The following is a 27,086-nucleotide window of genomic DNA, read 5'->3' on the forward strand; positions in this document are numbered from 1 at the left end:
TTTGGACTGCTGGGATGTGGAGAAGAACCTTCGTCTCTACATGACCTTCATTTGTTTTGAGAGCTAAAACTTCTATTGTAACTAGGGTCCTTTACTATTGACTTCTCACTCCTATTTTCCCAACCCTCCCTTGAGAGCTGAGACGTCCATTGTAACTATGGTCCTTGAAGCTAAAACAGGGAAAAGATGCGTGTAACGTGAGAATGAACCTGGACAGAGACGAGTCGATTCGATTCTCTCTTGCAAGAATTTCACAGAGGATTGCCCCATCTCTTTATTTGTGCGGGCATTTGAGAATGCCTATTGGTGAACTTATCATACCACTACTAGGATCCAAGGGTGAAGAGATCATCCTGCCTTTAACTTCCCCAGTAGCCACTAAGTGCTACTCACTGACTATCACTCATTCCTTCATCTATGCTCCAAAGTGCCCTGTCAACTTGATGGGCCAGGACCTTATAAAGTTGTGTCCTGTCCAGATGGACAACAACTCCAAGACTCCTGCAAGGCACCACCAAGCAATTGCCCCAATCTTTGCTGTGTGGGATAGACTGGCTCGTTGGCTTAATAATTGTTTGTTCATGTCGCGCCATGTGGCCAAACTCGCTTTACAATTGTTTGTTAAGATCGTAAAATGTAAGATAGACTGGCCAAACTGGCTTTACAATTGTTTGTTAAGATCGTGGAATGTAAGATAGGCTAACTAGCTGGCTTTGCAATTGTTTGTTAGATCGTGGAATGTAAGATAGGCTAACTAGCTGGCTTTGCAATTGTTTGCTTGTATTGTGCGATGTGGCCAACTAGCTTAATAATTGTTTGTTCGAATCGCGCGATGTAAGATAGGCTGCAGCAGTTTGTGTGAGCTATAAAAATATTGTGTTTGCATACAACTTAGCCCTGCAAATGTCTAACCATATCGGCCTAAAGTTTTGTTTACATAAACTTTGTCCTACATCACTGTCTTAGAAATATTTCCCTGTTTTCCTATATAAAGACTGACCCACTGTTCATTCGGAGAGAGAGTTGCAAAGGACACCACGCTGAGCGGTTCACCACTGTTAGAGCTCTCTCTCCATCTTGCAGTCTGGTAATAAACCTATTTCCTTTAAATTGATCTCACTTTTTCTGTGCCTATTCCTGAAGTTGTATTACAGATCTATCAGCTGACATCTACTGGGCTCGCATTGACACCGACTCCGACGGCTGGAAACAAGCCGAACACTACTGGCCTTTGTGACTGCCCTGGGTACGGCACCTACGTACATATGATTTGGTTTCTGACTGCTTGCATTGCACGCTCTACTATGATAGGCAAGGTAATGAGGTCTATACTGATTCGTTACAAACAATTGAAGGACATACTTGGCAAATACATTGTGGCGATTTGTTTATTGGTAACCCGGAGTGGCTTTCAATACACATTTGTCTGATGAACAATTAAAATGGTACATGAAGGATAACCCGCCGGATCTCCCCATGTCACCATCTCATCCACATGTTTCCATGATGATATCTCCTCACTCAGCTAAAGACCTTGGGCCCTTTGTACGAGAATACAGACGCTCCCCTACTTACGAACATTCAACTTACGAACAACGGTACATACGAACATGTCTGCAAATTGCGTTTAAGTCCAAAAATGTTCGCAAGTCCAATTTTGTATTTCGCCTTTTTCGGAGTAGTACTTCTTTCCGCCGCTAATACCGCCGCCTGGCGCTGTGAGAGCTCAGCTCACCCAGCATCTACCTTCTTCTTCGTTGCAATGCGGAAGTGCGTGAATGTATCTCCAGTGTGCAAAGAACCTTTTTCATTTGTATCATTAAATATCTCATGCATCCAATATTGAATATGGTTGGTAAAAAGCTAAAGGCTTCTATTGAGGGAGTTGCAAGGAAGAGGCAAGCCATTTCATTTGAAACGAGTGGCAATAATAACGAAGCTTGATGCGCGTGAGAGTGGTGAGCGTTGCACATTCAGTACCATTTATAAACAGAAAGATCGAGCAGCAGGACCCAAATATTGAACGTTGCACAAAGTTTGCAAATCAATTGAATGATGCCATACAGTGCTACCGCATCATTTATGATGAAAAAAAGAAGAAAACTGTGCAATTGTCATTAGGTCGCTTCTTTTGGCCAGTTTCTAATACATAAATCTCTCTCTCTCTCTCTACAGTACTGTACATATTCTCTCCATTTTATTAAATTTTTTTTTTTCAGTACAAACCAATGCGTGTTACTTATACAAGCCTTAAACATACAAATGCACTTATATAAACCTTCAATATTGTTGGGTTCATTCTGGGATGTTACTATATGTTCATTTGGAATTAATGGAATAAAGCTGAAAGGAAGTTTTATTAAGGGGATCATGTGCAAATTTATAATATAGGGGGGAATGTTGGAGTAATCATTATTATAAATGTGTTTGCAATGAATATAAAGCCTTATAATATACATGCTTACTATATTAATCAATATATTTGCTTATTAGGAATAGTAATGCTCATCCTAAATGTGTAACCATATTAAACAATATATATATATATATATATATATATATATATGTGTTGAATTAATGTGTTTTCAACGAAGACAAACGCTTAAGCCAAGGTCGCTCTCCAGGACAGCTGGGTCCAGCGAGAGATACAAGTTCGCAAAGACATAAAACAATACACTGAGTCCTTGCTCCGAGGACTGATTACTGGAAGATACGCCTCAACCCTTTCCCCAGATGCAAGTTCGCAATGAAGATCTGTGAAGGACGCTTAAATTGTTGTTGGTTCAGCGGATGGCTATCAAGCATATTGTTTTAATTTGTGACGCTAGGTTGACGCTAGGTTTGCTTGATTATGGAATTGTTTTGTTTCTTGCTTACGCAATTGGAATCGATAACCTTGTAATTGTTTTGATTTGAGGCCTTAAATGGGCAGGACATAATGCCACTCGTTAGAATAATCTTGTGGGGCGAGCGGCCGGATGTATTCTCTTCTTGCAAGAATTAAATGTGATGTGACTACAGATGCCTTTTTTATTGAAAGCTGAATTGGAAAAACCTAAGGATAAACCTACAATTGGATAAACCTAACATTTGGTCCTTCGAGCCTGTGGTCAAGATACCGAAGCAGAATCCAGGTCGCTCCCGTTCGATATCTGGAAAGACCGTGCACGGCGCTTGGGTTCTCGACGGTTTCGACGACTAACCCTCTGAAAGAGACATCTGGGGTCATATCTGGTAAGTCCACGTGAATGTCTGCGTTTGTTGACGGGTTCCAAATGCGCGAAGGGGCATTGCACGTGAGGTCCATTTTTTTTAAATGAGACTCGCGTCCAGGGGACTGCGACACGCGTCCAGGGGACTGCGTTAAAAACCCTGGGTATACTAGTCGCTGCCAGGTAAAGAGACAGAGCTGGAGTCTATAAAACTAGGGGCAGTTCGGGGTGTCCTGTGCCGTGGTCCGGAAAGGTACAAATATAACTCTGACAGTATATCAAGCTAGGGTATACATTTGTGTTGCGTGTGTTACGTGTTGCGAGTGTTACGTGTTGCGTGTGTTACGTGTTGCGTGTGTTACGTATGTCCTTCCGCGGAAAAGAAATTTGCTAACTGATAACTGAGTGCACGCGAGCTCCATCCAAAGATGGGCAGCTCGAATAAAAAAGCGGCTAGCGACGACGATCCAAAACAGCGTCTGCCGTGTAGAGATTGGAAGTTTGTTGAAAGTCAAAGCGCTACAAGAGTTAAACACCTAAACTTATGGATAACCAAGTATGGGTTTACTGGACAGCTTAATATGCATAAAATACTGGATTTACAAGATAAAATGTGCGTTAAGCACAAGAGTAATCTGTGTAAAATGGATAATGATGGATATGAGGATACAAATTATTGGTTTTTGATGGCAAAAAAGCGTTGTGATGGGAACGTTAGGAAAATTGAGCGGAGTGAGAGCCAAAATGTTGATAACAGCGGGGCCGGAAAAGCAGAGCCTTCTGTCTTGTTCCACAGAAAGAAGGGTGATAAAACGGGTCCGTTGTGTGAAAAAATAAAAGATAGCGAAATGTTACCAAGGGGTTGGAAAAAAATAAATAAATAATGAGGTTCAACAGAAATCGGGTTTTCAAAAATGCTATGTGCTGGGTTTGTGGAAAATTGGGGCATATATCGCGTGATTGCCTGGACAAAAAGGTCTCTAAAAAAAGACAGGCCTGCTCAAAATGATTTTAATGAGGATTTTGAACATGAGGATGTTGAGCTAATTTTAAACCGGAGATCACATTCTTTGTGAATGAATTCAATTGGAATTTTTTGTGTGATGCTGAAAGTTGTAAAACAGCAATTAAAATGGTTATTTCCAAGTGCTAGACATACTTTTTAATAGCATCTAAATGTGTGGTTCCCATGACTTGATTTATAGCCTTACTACTTATTAAAAAATGCTTACAACACATATAGAATATTCCATAATAATTCTAACAACTGTCAATGTACTGGAATGAAATGGCTTATTGTGGCTTATCCTGGTTTCGTTCCCGTCTGCTAGCGGGAATATTTTGGTTAACAGAAATACAAAACGGCAAATTAAATGTTTAGCGGGGTTGCCAAAACTGCGTTTTTTTTTGTCATACTCTAAACTTGCCAAATAATGTGTTGATTGGGGGGAAGCGCTCTGTTTTGGTGCGGCTGATTTGATGGTGTTAGACATTATAATACAGTATAGTATGCGCGCAGACCGCACAAGCGACTAAAATTTTTGGGGGACCCCTTCCGTGGAGAATATTACAAAAATTGGCCGTGGGGGTGCTTAAGCAAACTTGAGGGCAGAAATGGGTTTTTGCTATGATATAGTTATGCTTGCAGCGTGTTGTGATTGTGGGGTCTTGGCAAAATATTGTGATGTAGTTGGATATCGGGAGAGTGGTTGGTTTAGTTTATTAATTTAGTCTTCTCTAAAAAATATTATGATTGTGCACAGGAGGCAAGGCCTTGTGCACAAAAAGAAAAGAGAGCGTTTTGGAATTTGTAAACAAAAGATAAGAATGCTGCTTCTGCAGCGAGCGTGAAGGTCACAGTCAGCGGCTAAGGGCGCGCTTCCGTTTCAACATTTCAGAATAAGAACAAAACATGGTCTGCAAGGGATGCAGGGTTCCGCGATTATCTTCGCATTTATTTTTGGGAGTTAATCAGAAATGGCTTTCGAGGTGATAGAAAATCTGTTTGGCAAAGATTGATTTGGTAAAAGCTTTGGAATTGGGAATAATACTATTTTTATTATTTTATTTTTTGTTTTGTGAAGTTCAAAGGGCTCTTAATTGAAGAGAGCTAGTTTTAGAGGATAAAACGATATTATTACAGTTTTTGAATGGTTGGATTGTTCAAAATACTTTAATATAAGAGATTGGCTGGTTAAAAAAAATGAATGGATTTTTTTACAATATTATGGCATATTGGTGACAATTTGTGGGTCCTTTATTAAGCATTGAATATTGTAATTAGGAAATGCCTAGTAAAAGGTGGATTTCTCTAATTTAATTATTGTAGATTTTTCTTGTGGTAACAGGGAGCTATAAGAAATGGCTCTTATCTTAAGTAAACATAGTATGGGGTGATTTACAAATTATGTTTTCGGTACTAAGAGTTATTTGGTTGTTAAAGAGATCAGACATGAATTTAACAATGCAGAAATGGCATGAGAAATTTCGTGGCATTTGTCCAAATTATTAGGTAAATTGAACCTGGCTGGGGTAGATAAGATAATTGATTTAGGATAGGCATGGTTTCCCTAGAAGAAACATGGAGCGTCTTTAAGTGCACAAAAGACGTTCCCTGTTTGACCTGAAGGGGGCATATGCTTTGGTATAGGTCATATTGATGACTATTGGGACGTTATTACTGTCTATTGCTTTAGGGGCATACACATTAAGAATTTAGCCAAAACTTACTGCATTGCAATTATGGGGTTAATACACCTGAATGTTACGGTGATAACGATTGGCAATAACAAGCTTAGATAAAGGGGAATATCTACAACAAATTCAGGTGGGGCCTTTCATGGTGTGAACCAAGTGATGAAATAATGTCTATGTTTTAAAAATAACATCTCCAAATTATAAAATATCAACCTTGGAGAAATGCTGTAAGTAGATGGGTTGACTAGAATGGGCAAAATTCGATAACATTGAAAGGGGGTGTAACTTAATGCAGAACAATGAGATAAAGTTTTTTACAAACGGTTAAAATACTAAAAGGGTGTGTGTGTGTGTGTGTTTCAATGTGTCACAACTTTTCCGTTATTGCATTATTGGCGAATAGATAGTTAATCACAGCCACTCGCATGGCAGTCTACATGCTGACTGACTGGGGTAAGGGGCGGTGGCAATTGAACGAATTTCTATTTTTAGATATGTGGCATGTGAATCTAATACATTAATTATCTAGTTTCTTCAGGCATCAATCTTGCGGTTCGAGGATCTACGAATGCGGAGTGGATCCAGACCTTCCGGAGTGTGGAGTATTCCTGGTGTCCTCAAGAATTCGTAGGTTTTCTCTGGGTACTCCAGTTTTACTCCAACAAACCAAAATTATGGATGATTGGGGGAGCACTCAAAGCAAATTCCTTGATTATGAGTGCGAGCGTGGATGAGTGTCTGTCTTTTGTGTTTTAATTGGCTGGCCACCAAGATATATCAATATTCTAATATCAAGGTGGAATATTTCTGAAATCGCTGATAAGCCTTTCAAGGACGGCGGTGGCAGAGTAGGACAGAAACAAAAAGAAAAGAATTTCGCCAAATGAAATTTTTTGATTTCTGCAATGCGAAATTTTGGGAACCTGGGGGACTAAACAAAAACAAAAGACTTATCTGGGAGGGCTGCCATTTTGAGTCATGGTAAATTTCATGCCTCAAAAAAGGGGGAGGTTATATATTCAATCTATATGCAGATATATGGCCAAAACACGGGCGATTCCCCCTTATGTCAAGCTACAAAAGCTACATATCCATTTCAAAGGATACATATGGATTTTATAGAATATGTGTGGTACATAACAGTCCTAAAACAGATTGGGGAAACCTTGTTGCAGAAACTGGTCTAGATTGGCAAGCTTGGATGACACACGCGTGCGAAAAAACCATCAGGCCTTCGATAAAATTAACCCATACGGTGGGGGCATTACAAATCATAATTCAGACTGACAAATTAACTTGTGGATCCTTGTCTGACGTTTTTCCTAAGTCCATGGGCAGGTGGAGAACCATGTCTATGGAGACGGTGGGAAGGTCGTCAGAGATGGAAACACCCGGATCCGCCATAGTAAAATTAAAATCTGAGATGACCAGAGAATTCATTTCTGCAACGGGGAGTTCCCAAACGGGAGGCGGTAAGAAGTAATTGGTTATTGTTGATGGAAAATGCAGCTATTATAAATCAAACCTGTATAACATGTAGGGGGCCGACCTCTCTTAAGAGTAGTACCCGTGCAAATTACCCCTGATTGTGTAAAGGAGATAATGACAAAAGAAGATGTAAGCCCAAAATGTATGAAATGGAATAATATCTACCCAGTTACAACGGCAGCAAAGGACAAGCCTAACTTTTCAACATATGTCGCGTTTAATCATTTTACCTGCTTAGTCCTCACAGGGCACGGTCCGGCACTGGGAGCGATAAATGTGACGTGGTGTGCCCACGTCCTAAAACAGACTGCACCCCTGATTCCACGTTCTGACCTATGGTGGTGGTGGGGTCAAAACAAATTATACGACTCCTGCCAAAATGACAGCAGGACTTTGTGCCTTGGTCTCACTGCTATTACCAGTGTCTGTTTTTCCATCTACAGTAGAGGAGATACAATTGGCCGCACAGAAATCCGGTATGATGGCGGGCCCCTCGCGACGGCGTCGCATGGAGAGAGGGTGATCCGACATACATTGATGCGATTGGCATCCACGGGGCGTACCAGATGAGTATAAGTTGGCTAATCAGATTGCAGCAGGTTGGGAGTATATTTTTATTTTAATTACTCCAAACAAAAATGTTGATCGGATAAATTACCTGCATCACAATGTCCAAAATTTTGGAAACTATACTGAACAGGGATTTGTGGCGATAAAGGAACAATTGGCAGCCACCAGTCTTATGGCGTTCCAGGATCGCATAGCAGTTGATATGCTGCTTGCGGAGCAAGGGGGCGTATGCAATGTTTGAAAATATTGCACTCAACAACACGTCACCCGGTGGGTCCCTCACCCAGGCCATTAGTGGCCTGCAGACCCTCAACCGAAATATGAAGAAGCATTCTGGAGTCGGAGAATTCCGCCTTGAAAAGCTGGTGGCATGTCCTTTTTATTTGGCCCAATTTGTTTTATTTTCCGTAGCCCTTTTTGCTACGATTTTGACATTATGTGGGTGTTGTATTATTCCCTGCTTAATATCTTTGATAAGCCGACTTATAACCACTGCGATTGCCCCTACAAATTCTAAATTGCATGAATTATATCCCCTACTGATGAAACGTGCTGACACCAACAGTGAATTCCAGGAGCATGGTAATTCCGAGGTTGGATTGGGCGAAAATGATCTTATTTTCTGCTTTTCATACCTGCCGAACGAGTAGAGCCTAAGCGGGTAAAATTAAAACAGCCAACGGAGATATCCCTCTCATTTTGGATTTGTCATAAAATGAATAACAAACATATAGTAAAAGGAGGGAATGTTAGAATTATTATGGAATATATTATGTGTTGTAAGCATTTTTTTAAATAAGTAGTAAGGCTATAAACAGTCATGGGAACATGGACATTTTTCCTCCACATCATCGGCTCCTCAAGGCCAAAGCTCGAGGACACTTCTCCGGCAGGACCCAATGAGACTGTTATGACGAGACTCCAACAGCAGATTTGAAAATACGGCTTTGCTTACATTATAATACTGCTTTGTTTACATTATAATCCTGCTTGGTTTACTAATAATGCTTTGTTTACATTATAATACTACTTCGTTGACCTTATAATGCATTCCTCACACTGTTGTTTTTCTAAACCATCGAGAGTGTTATTGTACTGATTACATAACCATGTTTTTCGAATGCAGCGATTAAATACAATGATTCAGTTACTGCAATTCAGAATGCACTGTGGACTGAGACGACGTCACAAGGCATCTCCTTCGAAGTTGTAAGCAGAATTTGTTGAAAGATGTTTTTCCTTTTTAAATTAAATATTACTAATAATGATTTAAAAGGTTTGAATCATTATTCCAACACATTGTATTTATATATATATATTATATCTAAAATAGTCCGGCCCACATGACATCGAGTTGGCGTTAATGGGCTTTTTGTAGTTTCCTGCAGTGATTTTTAATGCCCACCAGGTGTCAGTATTCTGCGAAGCAGTGTGTCACTGTATGGAAACGACAAGTGATGCTCATAAACCAATCACTCGCAGTGAGTCAATACAATCATTACGGTATACATAGAGTTTTAATTCAAAACACAAAGAGCAAACTGAAAACATGAACCAAAAATAAAAAATTACACCCCCCAAAATTAAAATGAACAAAAAGCTACAGGAAGCAGTAAGCCATGGGTTAACGAGACATGGAAAACAGGTGGGTGACACACAGGGGAGGCGACCACAGGTGAAAGCAATGTACAATCACAACGATAAGTTTCAAGCATCAATATTTTTTTCATACTAATGATTATACATAAGAATATTGAGTATTATCTGTTTGTTCAACATTAAAATAAAAATTTAAAAAAAACAATTCAAATTTGACTTCATATACCGACTGCCAGGTCTATTTACATGCAGATCAAATCCGTTTGGATAAATATAAAATGGAAAACTACTCCAAAATGAACCCAAAGTAAGTTCTTATAGTTACAAAAGGAAAATAATGTAGTTTACAAAGCTAATAGAAAATTCTGAAGATTAAATGAAATAAAACAAACAGACACAAATTCACAGCAGACTAATTTTATCAACATGATTCAAAAATGACACGAGGGATTCTCATCATTTTTGCCAATTAATAGATAACATACACACACACACATTTGTGTCTTTTAATTCTTATGAATAAATCCTTGGCAACAAACTTAGTATTATGCATTATTAAGTATTTTTAACCAACGTGTTGAACCAAAAATTGAGCAAAGAAAGGGCTTTTCGCCACTGCGGGTTGTTAAGTCTTCTTTTCATGTTCCCTTCTGTGAAAATGTTGGAACATTAACTGCACCTGGAAAAGGTTTTTGAATTGTGTAGCTTTTTAATTGGGCTGTTGAAGCGAATCTGTGGCCACAGACTGAGCAGGAAATTGTTTTTTCACCAGTGTGGGTTCTTATGTGGGTTTTTATCGTTCCCTTATCTGTAAATGTTTTACCACAAACTGAACACGAAAATGGTTTTTCCCCAGCGTGGATACTTGTTTTTGGAAATCTTGCATTTGAGAAAAGGCTTTACCGCAAACTGCACACAAGAATGGCTTTTAAACTGTGTGTTCTTGCATGACTAATTAAGCTTCCCTTCCGTGTGAATCTTTGACCACAAACTGAACACGAAAATGGTTTTTCACCAGTGTGGATTCTTGTGTGTATTTTTAAGTTTCCCTTCTCTGTAAATGTTTTACCACAAACTGAACAGGCAAATGGTTTTTCACCTGTGTGGGTTCTTGTGTGCATTTTTAAGCTTTGCTTGTGTGTAAATCTTTGACCACAAACTGAACACGAAAATGGTTTTTCACCAGTGTGGGTTCTTGTGTGCCTTTTTAAGCTTCCTTTCTCTGTAAATCTTTTACCGCAAACTGAACACGAAAATGTATTTTCACCTGTGTGTGTTCTTGTGTGCCTTTTTAAGTTTCCCTTGTCTGTGAATCCTTGACCACAAACTGAACTCGAGAATGGTTTTTCACCAGTGTGGGTTCTTGTGTGTATTTGTAAAACTTGCTCATGAGAAAAGGCTTTACCGCAAACTGAACACGAAAATGGTTTTTCACCAGTGTGGGTTCCTGTGTGCCTTTTTAAGTTTTGCTTGAGTGTAAATCTTTGACCACAAACTGAACACGAAAATGGTTTTTCACCAGTGTGGGTTCTTGTGTGCCTTTTTAAGCCTCCTTTCTCTGTATATCTTTTACCGCAAACTGAACACGAAAATGTATTTTCACCTGTGTGTGTTCTTGTGTGCCTTTTTAAATTTCCCTTGTCTGTGAATCCTTGACCACAAACTGAACACAAAAATGGTTTTTCACCTGTGTGTGTTCTTGCATGAATTGTTAAGTTTCCCTTCTGTGTGAATGTTTGACCACAAACTGAACACGAAAATAGTTTTTCACCTGTGTGTGTTCTTGCATGAATTGTTAAGTTTCCCTTTTGTGTGAATCTTTGACCACAAACTGAACACGAAAATGGTTTTTCACCAGTGTGGGTTCTTGTGTGCCTTTTTAAGTTTCCTTTCTCTGTAAATCTTTTACCGCAAACTGAACACGAAAATGTATTTTCACCTGTGTGTGTTCTTGCATGAATTGTTATGTTTCCCTTCTGTGTAAATGTTTGACCACAAACTGAACACGAAAATGGTTTTTCACCTGTGTGCGTTCTTGCATGACTAATTAAGTGATCCTTCCGTGTGAATGTTTGACCACAAAGTGAACACGAAAATGGTTTTTCACCAGTGTGGGTTCTTGCATGACTATTTAAGTGTCCCTTCTGTGTGAATCTTTGACCACAAACTGAACACGAAAATGGTTTTTCACTCGAGTGTGTTCTCGTGTGCGTTTTTAAGGTTCCCTTCTCTGTAAATCTTTTACCACAAACTGTACATGATAAGGGTTTCTCCCCAGTGTGGCTCCTCATATGTGTTTTCAAAGTAGACTTTTTCCCAAAGGTTTTTCCACACTGAGAGCATTTCCAGAGTTTGCCGTCCTTAAGACCTTCATTGTCATAAAGCAAGTCTTCGCTATCTGATAACGGAGCAATTAAATTGTCTGCTTGCCCTTCTGCTGAGCTGCCGTTCGGAGTCTCCGCCCCTCTGCCGGCCACGCCCACATCATCTTCACTCTTGAAAGGCTCACCAGTTAACACGGTGACATCTTCTTCCTCCTTTTTGATTTGCTGTTGAGGGAACTCTGGCTCCTCCTCTTTAACTTGGGGTAATGTTAAGGTGTGTGCAGGCTCCACCCCTCTGCTGGTCACGCCCAGATCCTCTTCCCTCTTCAGGAATTCACCAAGTGACCAGGTGACATCATCTTCCTCCTTGATTGGAAGTCGCTCGTCTCTCATTTGTTGTTGAGGGAACTCTGGCTCCTCCTCTTTAATTTGGGGTAAGGTTAAGGTGTGTGCAGGCTCCGCCCCTCTGCTGGTCACACCCAGATCCTCTTCCCTCTTCAGGAATTCACCAAGTGACCAGGTGACATCATCTTCCTCCTTCTTGATTGGAAGTCGCTTGACTCTCATTTGTTGTTGAGAGAACTCTGGCTCCTCCCCTTTGATTTGGGGGAGCTCGAGTTCCTTTTTAAGGCCAGCAGACTCTTTACCATCAGGACCAAGATATTCTCTGAAACCTGCAGACACGAAAATAAATGATCGATCTAACGAGAAGTCCTTTAGGTTAGACTGAAATTTAAAGTCTTATACTTATATCGGCGGTGGTTAGGCTCGTAACATGACATTAACTTGAAATTTAACTGAAATCAACTCAAATGACTATACACACCCACACATATTCGACCACATGGAACCATCTCAATAAGCTTGTATCTCCAATTTGTCTCATATCTCAAGGAAAAAAATGGCTCCGAATTTAGCTCGTATCTCAAATTTCCCGTAAAATGGGACACCCGTATGTCAACGTTTTCCGGTAATATGCTGGCTGCCACAGCAAATGTTCATTTAATAAGGAATAATTAAAGCACTTGCGGGTGACCCACATTGTAATCAACAGTTTGAGGAAAACAGAGTTCACCTTCAATATTAAAGTACAATTAAGAGCACACCTACACATTTCAATGTTTAAAAATGTTTTGTTTTATTAAACCCAAAGGATTCTTTAATCTCATCTCATTTTCTGAACCGCTTTATCCTCATCAGAGTCGTGGGGGGTGCTGGAGCCTATCCCAGCTAAATTTGGGCCAGAGGCGGGGGGGCACCCTGAATTGTTGGCCAGCCAATCGCAGGGCACAACAAGACAGACAACCATTCACACTCACACTCATACCTAGGAGCAATTTAGAGTGTCTAATCAGCCTACCATGTCTTTTGAATGTGGGAGGAAGCCGGAGTACCCGGAGAAAACCCACACGCGTCAAATTAAAAAGGTAAAAAAATTGAAAAAAAGCCTTTCTATAAATGGTCATTTTTAAAGAAACTACTGCTTTACCATACATGTTCTTTTTTATTATTAAAAAAAGCCTTACTATGCAAAGTCTATGCATGTCTTTGGAGTGTGGGAGGAAACCGGAGTACCTGGAGGAAACCCACGCAGGCCTGGGGAGAACATGAAAACTCCACAAAGTTGGACTTGACCTGGATTTGAACCCAGGACCCCAGAGCTGTGAGGCCGACGCGCTAACCACTCGCTCCTCTGGGCCGCTTTTCACATTTCTAAGAACTTAAAATAAAATAAAAATCTTCAGTGTTGAGTCCTAGTAGCAAGCGGAAGTCATGGGAGTTGCTTCCGCTTGAAAAATAATTTAAAAAAATAAAAAACATTTTCCCCATAAAAAATCCGCGATGTAGTGAAATGCTGAGGGATTACTGTACTTGAATTTGCAATTGCATTGCACAGATATAGCACTTCTACAATTAGCATTAAGCCTTAATCGTTTAGGATGTATATAGATATAAAAATGGACCCACCTTCTAGTCTGTGAAGGACAACTTTTGCATGCATTATTTTGCAAAATGTCGAGTTTTCCTCGTGGAACGTTGCTGCTCTTTTCCCACACGTAAATTCTGATGGAGAAGCCATTGATAGCTGCTAGCTAGGCTAAGCTAAGGTAGGCCGCAAAGCTTCAAAGTTCTTCGACGACGTGAGAGACTTGTTCCTTTGATATATGCTAACAGGCTGAGCTAATGTAGCCCGCAAAGCTTCAACGAGGTCTTGAAAATGATTTTGGCTGATATTTAAGGTCATAAAGTAGCTTATGCTAGACACGACGGGGACCCATAGGTTAAGTTTGGTGGCGAAAACTGCGCATGCGCGGTGGCAGCGTCACTTCCTTCGATTTATAAATGTAAGAGAGTCGGAAATAGGAAATAATTATTCTTCAAACGTTCTTACATGTGATTTGTGCAAAAAAATGTTTGTGCAGGTTTTAATTAAATTAAACATAAATCACTTGAAGATCGCGTCTCAAAAGGAGGCGTCGCAAAACGCGCATGCGCAGAAAAAACACCCTTTGATAATGGAGCTGTGGCTGTTTCGCCGATTGGCATCACGGGAGAAGTAGTTCTTCAATGAAACGGTTTGAACTCGCAGAAATCAGTCTCTTATTTAGGTACCGCTCTCTCGTGGTCAGGAGAAAATTTGTTTAATTTTAATTTCAGTATTCGTGGACATTGTACACAATAATTAAGACACTGCCAATCACAAGTTATCGAAGAAGCGCATTTTAAGAAATCATTTTAGAAAATTAGCAATTTCTCAAAGGTATTTTAAACCCAAAAGGAAAAGTTTGTTTCGTCACCAAAACTTAACCTATGGGTCCCCGACGTGTCTAGCATAAGCTACTTTATGACCTTAAATATCAGCCATATATATATATATATATATATATATATATATATATATATATGTGTGTGTGTGTTTGTGTATATATACTATATATATATATGTGTGTGTGTGTGTGTGTATGTATATACACACGCACACACACACACACACACGCACACGCTTAAAGCGCATGCGCAGAACAAATCCTTCATGATACGATCAAAATAGTTCCACACTGGGAGAAATTCAGAATTATCAATAATTACGTAAAAGTCCATCCAACAGACCCACGACACTTTGATAAAGTTTATTTCCTTATACTAAACACTTTGGCCAAACGATACATTTTCTGTATCAGTCACGTGGTTCTTTTCGGCACAGTGCTGACGCACCAGTGTCGCTCGTTCATCACTATTTATCAGCAAAACCTGCTTTAGCTTAGCCCAGCTAGCATCTCCCAAAGAAACAAGTCGTCGAATAGCTTGTTTATACTTTAGCTTAATTTAGCTAGCAGCTATCAAAGGAACAAGTCGCCGAAGAGATTGTTAATGCTTTAGTTTAGCTAGCAGCTATCAACGGAACAAGTCGCCGAAGAGTTTGTTTATGCTTTAGTTTAGCTAGCAGCTATCAAAGGAACAAGTCGACGAAGAACTCGTTGTAGGTTTCCTGGCTAATTTAGCTTAGCCTAGCTAGCAGCTATCAAAGCCGCCGCCATCATCAGAATTCACGTGTGGAAATGTCGGCAAGAACACAACGGCCAAAGCCCCAGGAGGAACTTTTTGAGGTCAAACAGGAGCATTCAACTCACGAGCAATTGACAGTTGTAGTCAGAAACATATCCGATGAATCCAGGTGAGTCGCAATTCCGCCTTTTTAATTGCGCCGCTATTTATTGTTAGCCGCTAACCAAATTTAGCAGCGAGCTAACGTCGGGCCGCGCTTTGCTACGGACTCTTAGCTTTTTACCCGTCAAACAAATGATTTTTAAATCCAACTCCCTGAGGAAACCAAGTGTGCTTAAACGTGTGCAATGACAATCACATCTCCGATTTTCCGGCTGTAAGCGAAGGCCACCGAACTCGGCGAGGTGAGCTTTTATTTTGGAAACTCGCTGAACGTCTACACGAGTTCATTGTCGCCGTGAAGTGAACGAAGAACAACCAAAGTTCGCCGAATGCAAGCTTTGCGGGGCCAAAGTCTCAAGAGGAGGAGACCAGGACACGGACATAAAGTGTTTTGCAAAGGAGTAACCGAAAGCGCCTCGTTATGACAAGAAAAGCCAGCTGTCAGGCTAACTAACGGGCGCATGACCATGGCGGCACGTTCACCACCCTGAAGCTACATGACGACAGAGAGCGACGCCGGCTCCCAGCTGTTGAACGTGTCGGTGTTCGACGTGCACAGCGGCTCCAGCCTGCTCTCGTACCGTGGCGGAAACAGCTCGGCCCGGACACTTTGCCTCCTCGACGGACAGTACCTGCTCTCCGCGCAACTGGCCAAGAACTTCATCAACAGTTGACCGAGTCGCCATTTCCAGCAAGCGCTACGAACATCCGAACGAAGGGTTAGCCGCCGAAGCTAGCCGCTAGCTCTACATCCCAAGTTGGTGCAGTCCGCTAACCCCGTTGTATTTTGACAATAAGAATATGAATGACTCTCACTGCCAAATGACCTCCTCAGTTGATGCGGACACATGCTTGGCTTGTGGAGAACATGTGCATGAAGGTATTGCGTGTGACTCATGCGACGGGTGGCTCCACTTCAGATGTGCCGGTTTTTCCGATGTGGATATAGATAACATTGATGATGATACTGCCTTTCAGTGCGATGTTTGTGATCCATCTCACTCATCTAGTCAACCACACATTCCTCCATGTGGTCTTTGCTCCCGCAACAGCAAACGCCTCAGATCTATAAACTGCAACTTATGTAAAAAAGATTACCACTTGAGCTGTGTTGGACTTACCAGGAAACAAGCAGACTCACTCACTCCTTTTTGGGAATGTGCAGCTTGTACGGGAATAACTGGTAATACCGTTGACGTCCAATTTGGAGGGAATGTCGTAGTCTCATCTTCCCTGTCCACTGATGAATTCTCAAAATACATGGTAAATCTTCGTAAGTCATCTGTTGTGGTGAAACGAATTCCAGCCGCAGCTCGTCATCTCTTCTCTACAACTCTAGCTTCATTACTAACAGAAGTTTGCTCAAGTCAAAGCCGCTCAGCATGGTATCGGCTACTAGTGTTCCCCGGATTCGTTCTTCATTTCGCCAAAAATGATTCAGACACAGCCAAGGGCAGCTCTTTAGCCTAAAAAATCAAGTCAAACATATCAGAATTTCTTGCTTCATCTGATCTCCCAAGTATCACAAAAAGGTTGGAATGCAGATCCAACATTTCGAGTTTCCGTCGTCCTAATCTTCAAATAGTGGTCAACAGCAAATTGAATGATTTCGACATCAAAGGCGCTGTTCGGGCCCTCAGTTCATCGAACACGTTTGTTCCGATTGACGACAGTGTCATTACCAAATTGAAAGTAAAACATCCTCCTGCTCCTTCCCCGATCATTCTCCCAGACAATGCTGACCCACCTCAGCTAACTTTCACCCCTGAGTGTCTATCGAAAGCCATTTTGTCTTTCCCTAGTGGATCCGGTGCCGGTCCAGATATGTTGAGACCACAACACTTGAAAGATTGCATCGGGAAACGCCAGGGAGACTCCGCAATCGCTCTCATTTCATCTTTGGTGAAGTTTTGCGAGTTAGGAGCAAATGGGAAGTTTCCAAGCTTCATTCGTGACTTCTTTTTCGGAGCTCAATTATTCCCTCTATCCAAAGTCAATGGAGATATCCGTCCAATAGCAGTTGGAAACACTTTACGTCGCTTGATTGCTAAATGTCTGATTTTTCCACGTCTGTCATCGTTGAAAAACAAACTCCTACCCCAGCAGTATGGCGTGGGTGTAGCTCGGGGTTGTGAAATTATCTCACATGCGGTTCGTGAATTCATCCAGCATTCGATCTCACCCACAATCATCATGAAGATCGATGTCCGAAACGCATTCAACAGCCTTGATCGCAACTCAATATTTCAAGCCATCAAGAGTTTCGATCCCTCACTCCTGCCATACATCAGTCAATCCTACGGATATTCATCCAACCTCTATTGTGATGACCACATAATCCCCTCAAGCTCCGGTATACAGCAAGGTGATCCCCTTGGACCGGCTCTCTTTGCCTTAGCTGTAGACCATATCTCAAAAGCAGTGTCATCCAAGCTCAACTTGTGGTACTTGGATGATGCAACGTTGGGTGGTGACCCTGATGTGGTTTGGTCGGACGCTGCGATGGTCAAAGAAAATTTCAGAAGCATTGGCCTTGATATCAACGACGCCAAATGTGAAGTTTACCTTTCAAACCTTGCCCCCCACAAAAGCCAGAGTACGATTTGTCATTTTCAGGAACTCTTCCCCTCAATTGTTGTTGCACCTACTAATAAATGGTCATTGTTAGGTGCACCTCTCCACAAAGATTCAATGCAAGAGTTCCTTGATGCACGACTCAATGATTTGAAGCGTTTAACCTCAAATCTTTGCCAAATTGACAATCATCAGGCCATGTTTATCCTACGCAATTGTCTCTTCATTCCCAAACTTCAATACTTGATGAGAAGCTCCCCGACATTTCGCAACATGAATTGTTTACAGAGTTTCGACCATGTCATAAAAGATTGTTTATCCTCGTTGCTGAATGTTGACTTTTCACAGTCCGCATGGAATCAGTCGAAACTCCCAATTCGTCACGGTGGCATTGGTATCCGTTCCCTTGTTGACTTGTCCCTCCCCTCTTTTCTGTCATCATTCTATTCTACAGTTGAGTTAGTGCGACCTGTTTTGTCTTCATCTCAAATTGATCCTCACAAATCAATTGACATTGATGACGCACTAAATGCCTGGAATGAATGTCATTCTTCAACTCCAATACATCTCGGAGTTCAGAAAGAGTGGGACGAAATCAATTGCCTGAGGATGAAAGGCAATTTGATCGATTCCTCGAATCAGTGGGACCGCAGTCGAATATTATCAGCGTCGACGTTTCCCTCCGGGACTTGGTTGAATGCTTTGCCAAGTGCGACTTTGGGCAATAAGCTCTCCCCCGATGAGCTTCGCATCTCGATTGCTCATCGTCTTGGTGTCAAAGTTTGTGACCCGATTCCGTGTAAATGTGGTCATTCAATAGATAGTCGAGCTCTCCACCCCTTATCCTGCCGTGTCCAAGCTGGTCGTTTCCCGCGTCACTCCAACATCAACGACATCGTTAAACGCGCACTATGTCAAGCTGGTGTTCCTTCAATCCTCGAGCCAAGTGGCCTGGTGCGTGCAGACGAGCGAAGGCCTGACGGCTTGTCGATCTTTCCATGGAAGATGGGAAAGTGTTTGACGTGGGATGTGACAGTTGTTGATACCTTTTCTCAATCATCAATTGCTTCATCTGCAATAAAAGCGTGCTCAGCTGCGAACAAGGCAGAGTCAATGAAGGCTGTCAAGTATGCACCACTTGTCGATAGATACTTGTTCCAGCCCATAGCCTTCGAAACTTCAGGTGTATGTGGGGACTCCACTTTGAAGTTTCTGTTAGAAGTGGGTTCCCGGCTCGTGGCTGTTTCAAACGAGCCACGCGAGTGTCAATGGCTGTTACAGCGCATTTCTCTTGCAGTGTGCCGCGGCAACGCATACAGTGTCCTCGACTGTGTGAGGAAGGTGTGAAGTTATGTGTTATGTGTCATGTTCCACTTAAATTTTTAAATTTTTATTATTATTATTTTATTTTATTTATTTTATTTATTTTATTTATTTTATTTATTTTATTTATTTTATCTATTTTATCTATTTTACTTATTTTATTTATTTTATTTATGTTTTATTTGACCAATTGCTGCGAGTGTAATTTGTATTTGACGTATCGTCTCAAATGTGAATAATTTCAATATTTTCATGAAATAAAGTACCATCATTCATTTCAGTATTCGTGGACATTGTACACAATAATTAAGACACTGTCAATCACAAGTTATCGAAGAAGCGCAGAAATTATATCAGAAAATTTGCAATTTCTCAAAGGTGTCTTAAACCCAAAAGGAAAAGTTTGTTTTTTCTTTTATTAACATTATTCCCTCAATCTGGACCAACCACTAGATGTGAATTATATTTCTTGATTTTCCCATTTTTAACAAATATTTGCAATTTTTTCATCCTTATTTTTTCTTTTTGTGTTTTAGTTCAATGAGTATTTAGTAAAATGTAAAAATAACTATATAAAAATGTTTTCTGTTTTCCACTTTAATTTTGAACATAAAAACATATTTCGTTTCCTTTTGAAATTAAATGATTAAAAGACATCTTCCCTCTGTAAGAAAAAAAAGCTAAAATAAACATAGTTTTAGATCTATAAAAAATGTAAAATGCAAGGCTTGTCATTCAGTTCTTTGTTCATTTGGAATTAATAGGTAATGAAGCTATAATTTAAATTGTGCCATACTGTTTGGACCGAGTGCACTTTCCCCCAGTAGTCCTGTCGGGGCCAGTCAATTGTCTTCATAACTATGGACTGAACAGGACAACAAGTTCCAGGCCAGACGGATGATCTACAAGGACTCTTAAACTGCTTTGTCTCGGAATCTTGCAGATGGCGATAAATCGAAACAAACTTCCGAGTATACTCGCATTATTGTTCAAATATACTGTTGCTCTGTTTACCTTATAAAGAAATTATTATGCTTATTGGTGCAAATTCTAATGCCGTTGTTTTGATTTACGATCCGCTCGGGTCACTTTTTATGCTTATTGTGCAAATTCTTACGCAGGTGTTCCGATAAAAACAGATTGTTGTGACACTTGTTTTTATAACCTTTATGATGTTATTCGGTTAAGCTTATACAATTGTTCAAAACAGTTGAGACAGTTGTTTTTGCTTATGCTATGTTTAAATCAGATTACCTTTGAATGTTTTGGTAATGTGCCGCTAAATGGACCGAAGAGTATGCTGCTCGTCAGAATCCTTTTGCGAACGCAGACGCGTTGGGAGTGATTTCTCCTTGCAAGTTGTAAGCAGTTATGTTGAAAGATATCTTCTAATTTTAATTAAATTATACTAATAATGATTTAAGGGTATTAATCATTATTCCAACTATATATATGTATATATATATATATATATATATATATATATATATATATATATACACATATATATAGTTGGAATAATGATTATTACCCTTAAATCATTATTAGTATAATTTTAATTAAATTAATTTTAATTAGGCAAAGAGGGTGAGGGAGGGAGAGATGGAGAGAGGGAGACCAAGAGAGCGAGAGAGAGAGATTAAATCGGATTTAAAGAACTGGATATAAAGCCTTAAATATTTTTCATAGATCTGAAATAATGTTTATTTGAGCTTTTATTCTTAATAGGGAAGAATCATTTGTTGAAAATATTTTTATATAGTTATTTTTACATTTTACAAAATACTTATTGAACTAAAACACAAAAAGAACAAAGTTGGAGGGAAAATTGCAAATATTCGTTAAAAATGGGAAAATCAAGACATAATTTACATCTAGTGGTTGGTCCGGATTAAGGGAATAATGTAAATAAAAGAAAAAACAAACTTTTCCTTTTGGATTTAAGACACCTTTGAGAAATTGCTAATTTTCTGATATAATTTCCTAAAATGTGCTTCTCCGATAACTTTTGATTGACAGTGTCTTAAATATTGTGTACAGTGTCCACGAATACTGAACTTAGAATGAAACAAATTTTCTCCTGACCACGAGAGAGCAGTACGTAAATATGAGACTGATTCCTGCGAGTTCAAACCGTTTCAAGAACTACCTCTCCCGTGATGCCAATCGGCAAAACAGAAAAGCATCATGACCAAGGGCGATTTTTTTCCGCGCATGCGCGTTTTGCGACGCCTCCTTTTGAGACGCGATCTTCAAGTGATTTATGTTTAATTTAATTTTCAATTTAATTCAAACCTGCGCAAACATTTTTTTGCTCAAACCACATGTCAGAAAATTTGAATAATAATTATTTCCTATGTCCAAATCTCTTACATTTATAAACTTAATGCATCGAAGGAAGTGACGCTGGCACCGCGCATGCCCAATTTTTGCCAACAAAACTTAACCTATGGGTCCCCGTCGTGTCTAGCTTCAGCTACTTTATGACCTTAAATATCAGCCAAAATCCTTTTCAAGACCTCGTTGAAGCTTTGTGCGCTACTTTAGCTCAGCCTGTTAGCATATATCAAAGGAACAACTCTTCAAGTCGTCGAAGAACTTTGAAGCTTTGCGACCTCTTTAACTTAGCCTAGCTAGCAGCTATCGATGGCGTCTCCATCAGAATTTACGTGTGGGAAAAGACCAGCAAAGTTCCACGAGGAAAACTCGACATTTTGCAAAATAATGCATGCAAAAGTTGTCCTTCACAGACTAGAAGGTGGGTCCATTTTTATATCTATATATTCCCTTCATCATTAAGGCTTAATGGTAATTGTAGAAGTGCTATATCTGGGCGCTGCAATTGGAAATTCAAGTACAGTAATCCCTCAGCATTTCACTACATCGCGGATTTTTTCTGGGGAAAATGTTTTTTGTTTTTTAAATTATTTTTCAAGCGGAAGCAACTCCCATGTCTTCCGCTTGCTACTAGGACTCAGCACTGAATATTTTTATTTTATTCTAAGTTCATAAAAATGTAAAAAGTGGCCCAGAATTTACCTTTTTATTTTGACGCGTGTGGGTTTTCTCCGGGTACTCCGGCTTCCTCCCACATTCTAAAGACATGGTAGGCTGATTGGACACTCTAAATTGCTCCTAGGTATGAGTGTGAATGGTTGTGTGTCTTGTTGTGCCCTGCGAATGAATCAGGGTGCCCCGCCTCTGGCCTAAAGTCAGCTGGGATAGGCTGCAGCACCCCCCACGACTCTGATGAGGATAAAGCGGTTCAGAAAATGAGATGAGATTAAAGAATCCTTTGGGTTTAATAAAACAAAACATTTTTAAACATTGAAATGTGTAGGTGTGCTCTTAATTGTACTTTAATTTTGAAGGTGAACTCTTTTTTTCCTCAAACTGTTGATTACAATGCGGGTCACCCGCGAGTGCTATACTTATTCCTTGTTAATTAAACATTTGCTGTGGCAGCCTGCATATTACAGGAATACCTTGACATACGAGTGTCCCAATTTACGGGAAATTTGAGAAACGAGCTACTTTCCGAGCAATTTTTTTTCCTTGAGAAATGAGACAAATTGGAGATACGATCTTATTGAGATGGGTCCGGGTGGTCAAATATGTGTGGGTGTGTATAGTCATTTGAGTTGATTTCAGTTAAATTTCAAGTTAATGTCATGTTACGAGCCTAACCACCGCCGATATAAGTATAAGACTTTACATTCCCAGTCTAACCTAAAGGACTTCTCGTTAGATAGACAGATTATGAAACATATCATTTATTTTCGTGTCTTTGCAGGTTTCAGAGAATATCTTGGTCCTGATGGGAAAGAGTCTGTTGGCCTTAAAAAGGAACTTGAGCTCCCCCAAATAAAAGGGGAGGAGCCAGAGTTCTCTCAACAACAAATGAGAGACGAGCGACTTCCAATCAAGAAGGAGGAAGATGATGTCACCTGGTCACTTGGTGAATTCCTGAAGAGGGAAGAGGATCTGGGCGTGACCAGCAGAGGGGCGGAGCCTGCACACACCTTAACGTTACCCCAAATTAAAGAGGAGGAGCCAGAGTTCCCTCAACAGCAAATCAAAAAGGAGGAAGATGATGTCACCGTGTCAACTGGTGAGCCTTTCAAGAGTGAAGAGGATCTGGGCGTGGCCGGCAGAGGGGCGGAGACTCCGAACGGCAGCTCAGCAGAAGTGCAAGCAGACAATTTAATTGCTCCGTTATCAGATAGCAAAGACTTGCTTTATGACAATGAAGGTCTTAAGGACGGCAAACTCTGGAAATGCTCTCAGTGTGGAAAAACCTTTGGGAAAAAGTCTACTTTGAAAACACATATGAGGAGCCACACTGGGGAGAAACCCTTATCATGTACAGTTTGTGGTAAAAGATTTACAGAGAAGGGAACCTTAAAAAGGCACACAAGAACCCACTCTGGTGAAAAACCATTTTCGTGTTCACTTTGTGGTCAAACATTCACACGGAAGGATCACTTAATTAGTCATGCAAGAACACACACAGGCGAAAAACCATTTTCGTGTTCAGTTTGTGGTCAAAGATTCACAGAGAAGGGACACTTAAAAAGGCACACAAGAACCCACACTGGTGAAAAACCATTTTCGTGTTCAGTTTGTGGTAAAACATTTACAGAGAAGGGAAACTTAATTAGTCATGCAAGAACACACACAGGTGAAAATACATTTTCGTGTTCAGTTTGTGGTAAAAGATTTACAGAGAAGGGACACTTAAAAAGGCACACACGAACCCACACTGGTGAAAAACCATTTTCGTGTTCAGTTTGTGGTCAAAGATTCACACAGACGGGACACTTAAATAGTCATGCAAGAACACACACAGGTGAAAATACATTTTCGTGTTCAGTTTGTGGTAAAAGATTTACAGATAAGGGAACCTTAAAAACGCACACAAGAACCCACACTGGTGAAAAACCATTTTCGTGTTCAGTTTGTGGTCAAAGATTCACACGGACGGGAAACTTAAATAGTCATGCAAGAACACACACAGGTGACAAACCATTTTCGTGTTCAGTTTGTGGTCAAAGATTCACACGGAAGGGAAGCCTAATTCGTCATGCAAGAACACACACAGGTTAAAAGCCATTCTCGTGTGCAGTTTGCGGTAAAGTCTTTTCTCAAAAGCAAGATTTCCAAAAACACAAGAATCCACGCTGGTGAAAAAACATTTTCCTGCTCAGTTTGTGGTCAAACATTTTCCCAAAGGAGAAGCTTAAAAGAACACTTATTAACCCACACTGGAGAACAATGTCTTCCTGCTCAATTAAAAAGCTACACAATTGAAAAACCTGAAAAGAAGACTTAACAACCCGCAGTGGTGAAAAGCCCTTTCTTTGCTCAATTTGTGGTTCAACACATTGGTTAAAAATACTTATTAATTCATAATACTAAGTTTCTTGCCAAGGATTTATTCATAAGACTTAAAAGACACAAATGTGTGTGTGTATGTTATCTATTAATTGGCAAAAATGATGAGAATTCCTCGTGTCATTTTTGAATCATGTTGATAAAATTAGTCTGCTGTGAATTTGTCTCTGTTTGAAAAAGAGAAAACCAAGTCAAATGTTGTTTTATTTCATTTAATCTTCAAAATTTTCTATTAGCTTTGTAAACTACATTCTTTTCCTTTTTTAAACTATAAGAACTGACTTTGGGTTCATTTTGGAGTAGTTTTCCATTTTATATTTATCCAAACTGATTTGATTTTTTATGTAAATAGACCTGGCAGTCGGTATATGAAGTCAAATGTGAATTGTTTTTTTAATTTTATTTTAATGTTGAACAAACAGATAATACTCAATATTGTTATGTATAATCATTAGTATGAAAAAAATATTGATGGCTTGAAACTTATCGTTGTGATTGTACATTGCTTTCACCTGTGGTCGCCTCCCATGTGTGTCACCCACCTGTTCTCCATGTCTCGTCAACCCATGCCTTACTGCGTCCTGCGGCTTTTTGTCCATTTTAATTTTTTGGGGTGTAATTTTTTATTTTGGGCTCAGGTTTTCAGTTAGCTTTTTGTGTTTTTAATTAAAACTCTTTATGTATACCGTAATGATTGTATTGACTCACTACTAGTGATGGGTTTGTGAGCATCACTTGTCGTTTACATACAGTGACCCACTGCTTCGCAGAATACTGACACCTGGTGGACGTTAAACACCACTGCAGGAAACTATACAAAAAGCCCAAGGGTGCATTAACGTCAACTCGATTTCATGTGGGCCGGACTATTTATTTATTTATATATATATATATATATATATATATATATATATATATATATATATATATATATATATATATATATACATATACATATACATGCATATATATACACATATATACACATATATATATATATACACATATATATATATATATATATATATATACACATATATATATATATATACACATATATATATATATACACATATATATATACATATATATGTGTGTATATATGTATATATATATATATAGTGATACGTTGTTGTTTCTTCAATCCAACTTTTACTGTTATGACTAAAAATCTCCCGTGCCTCAAGCTATGTGCTAAGGCATCAATAATCGAATACCGATACTCTTTAACATGCCACACTTGCTATTTGGATCAAGGGATCAACAATCGAACACCGATAAACACATCCAATCCAAACTCCTTCTACCTCCCCAACATGCAATCGTTAATAAATCACACACCGTTTCATTAGACGCATATATATTATATATGGATGAACATCGAAACGCAATAGCGCTGGCTACCGGAAGCAGCCTATTTCAGGGATCCGGTGCGCAGTGACTGCTGAGAAATATAGTTCTTGAACGCTACACCCACACGCTAAAAACACGTTTTAAAAAGGGAACGGAAGCAAAACTGAGTTCGGTTGTACTTTATTTAGACGTTTTACAACTCACTCACGTCATCACCCACAAATCCTTCAAAGTCCTCATTTTCTGTGTCCGAATTAAACAATTGCCCAAACGAGCCTTCCAAAAACCCGGGTCCCCTCTCTTCGTTCTCAGAGTCACCGTCATTTCCATGTGGCTCCTTAGAAATGATGCCGGCTTTGGCAAAAGCTTGAACAATAATAATAATAATAATCGGACTATTACAACCGTGCAAGCAGACACGTTCGCCCTGTTAGACGTACAGTTTTAGCACCTATCCATAATTCCCTAACTCAGTCTGATCCCGTCTAACAACTTGTGCGTGTTCAGTATCGAAGGAAGAGACCAGGGTTTGCACGTTACTCCACAGATGATTTATTCCTGATATTGATCTTTACAGAGCTCCGGGTCCCTTTCCCAAATATAAAACCAGCTGAGCGTCGCCGTGCTTCAGTGGAGGATGAAAGAGACTAAAGTCCAAACCCGCGTTTGCCCAATTATAGTATTACAAAGATGAATATTCATTCGCTGAGTTTAATGATATGTGGACTGTCCCACGACGTTCTGCAGGGGTGTCCTCTCCTAGAATCTGCTTGTCCGTGATTCCACGTCTGGCCTGGCGTTTCTCCGTACGGGAGTGTGGCGGAATGGCCTCCGAGCCTTTGGAAAGGGCTTCAAGGGGAACATCTTGGGAGAGGGTTTTGTG

The 27,086-nt window shown here is 40.0% G+C and overlaps 2 protein-coding genes across 6 annotated transcripts; one reads left to right on the forward strand and one right to left on the reverse strand.

The window, feature by feature from the left end:
* Positions 1-9,465: 9,465 nt before the first annotated feature.
* LOC144065526 (uncharacterized) lies at positions 9,466-16,243 on the reverse strand. Of its 2 annotated transcripts, none has more exons than XM_077588458.1 (2): positions 16,192-16,243; positions 9,466-12,564 (listed from the first exon to the last, which is right to left on the reverse strand). In XM_077588458.1, the coding sequence occupies exon 2, from the start codon at positions 12,455-12,457 to the stop codon at positions 10,466-10,468; it is 1,992 nt and encodes a 663-aa protein (XP_077444584.1). In that variant the 5' UTR covers positions 12,458-12,564; positions 16,192-16,243; the 3' UTR covers positions 9,466-10,465. The 2 variants fall into 2 exon arrangements, with proteins under 2 accessions (XP_077444584.1, XP_077444583.1); XM_077588457.1 differs by lacking the exon at positions 16,192-16,243 and adding an exon at positions 13,859-14,716.
* LOC144065597 (uncharacterized) lies at positions 14,959-25,302 on the forward strand. 4 transcript variants are annotated; one of them, XM_077588580.1, is made up of 2 exons: positions 14,959-16,439; positions 23,250-25,302. In XM_077588580.1, the coding sequence occupies exons 1-2, from the start codon at positions 16,361-16,363 to the stop codon at positions 24,560-24,562; spliced, it is 1,392 nt and encodes a 463-aa protein (XP_077444706.1). In that variant the 5' UTR covers positions 14,959-16,360; the 3' UTR covers positions 24,563-25,302. The 4 variants fall into 4 exon arrangements, with proteins under 4 accessions (XP_077444706.1, XP_077444708.1, XP_077444707.1 ...); XM_077588582.1 differs by having other exon boundaries at positions 14,959-16,316; XM_077588581.1 differs by having other exon boundaries at positions 14,959-15,566.
* Positions 25,303-27,086: the final 1,784 nt, after the last annotated feature.

Source organism: Stigmatopora argus, chromosome 20, assembly GCF_051989625.1.
Source record: "Stigmatopora argus isolate UIUO_Sarg chromosome 20, RoL_Sarg_1.0, whole genome shotgun sequence".
NCBI lineage: Eukaryota > Metazoa > Chordata > Actinopteri > Syngnathiformes > Syngnathidae > Stigmatopora > Stigmatopora argus.

What these genes read in the sequence shown, in the direction of transcription:
- LOC144065597 (XM_077588579.1), top strand. Translation starts at nt 22,103, where the DNA reads ATGGCGTCTCCATCAGAATTTACGTGTGGGAAAAGACCAGCAAAGTTC. An exon ending in TGTCCTTCACAGACTAGAAG is followed by an intron (nt 22,215 to 23,249) that starts GTGGGTCCATTT and finishes GTGTCTTTGCAG; the next exon opens with GTTTCAGAGAATATCTTGGT.
- LOC144065526 (XM_077588457.1), bottom strand. Translation starts at nt 13,970, where the DNA reads ATGGCTTCTCCATCAGAATTTACGTGTGGGAAAAGAGCAGCAACGTTC. An exon ending in TGTCCTTCACAGACTAGAAG is followed by an intron (nt 12,565 to 13,858) that starts GTGGGTCCATTT and finishes TCGTGTCTGCAG; the next exon opens with GTTTCAGAGAATATCTTGGT.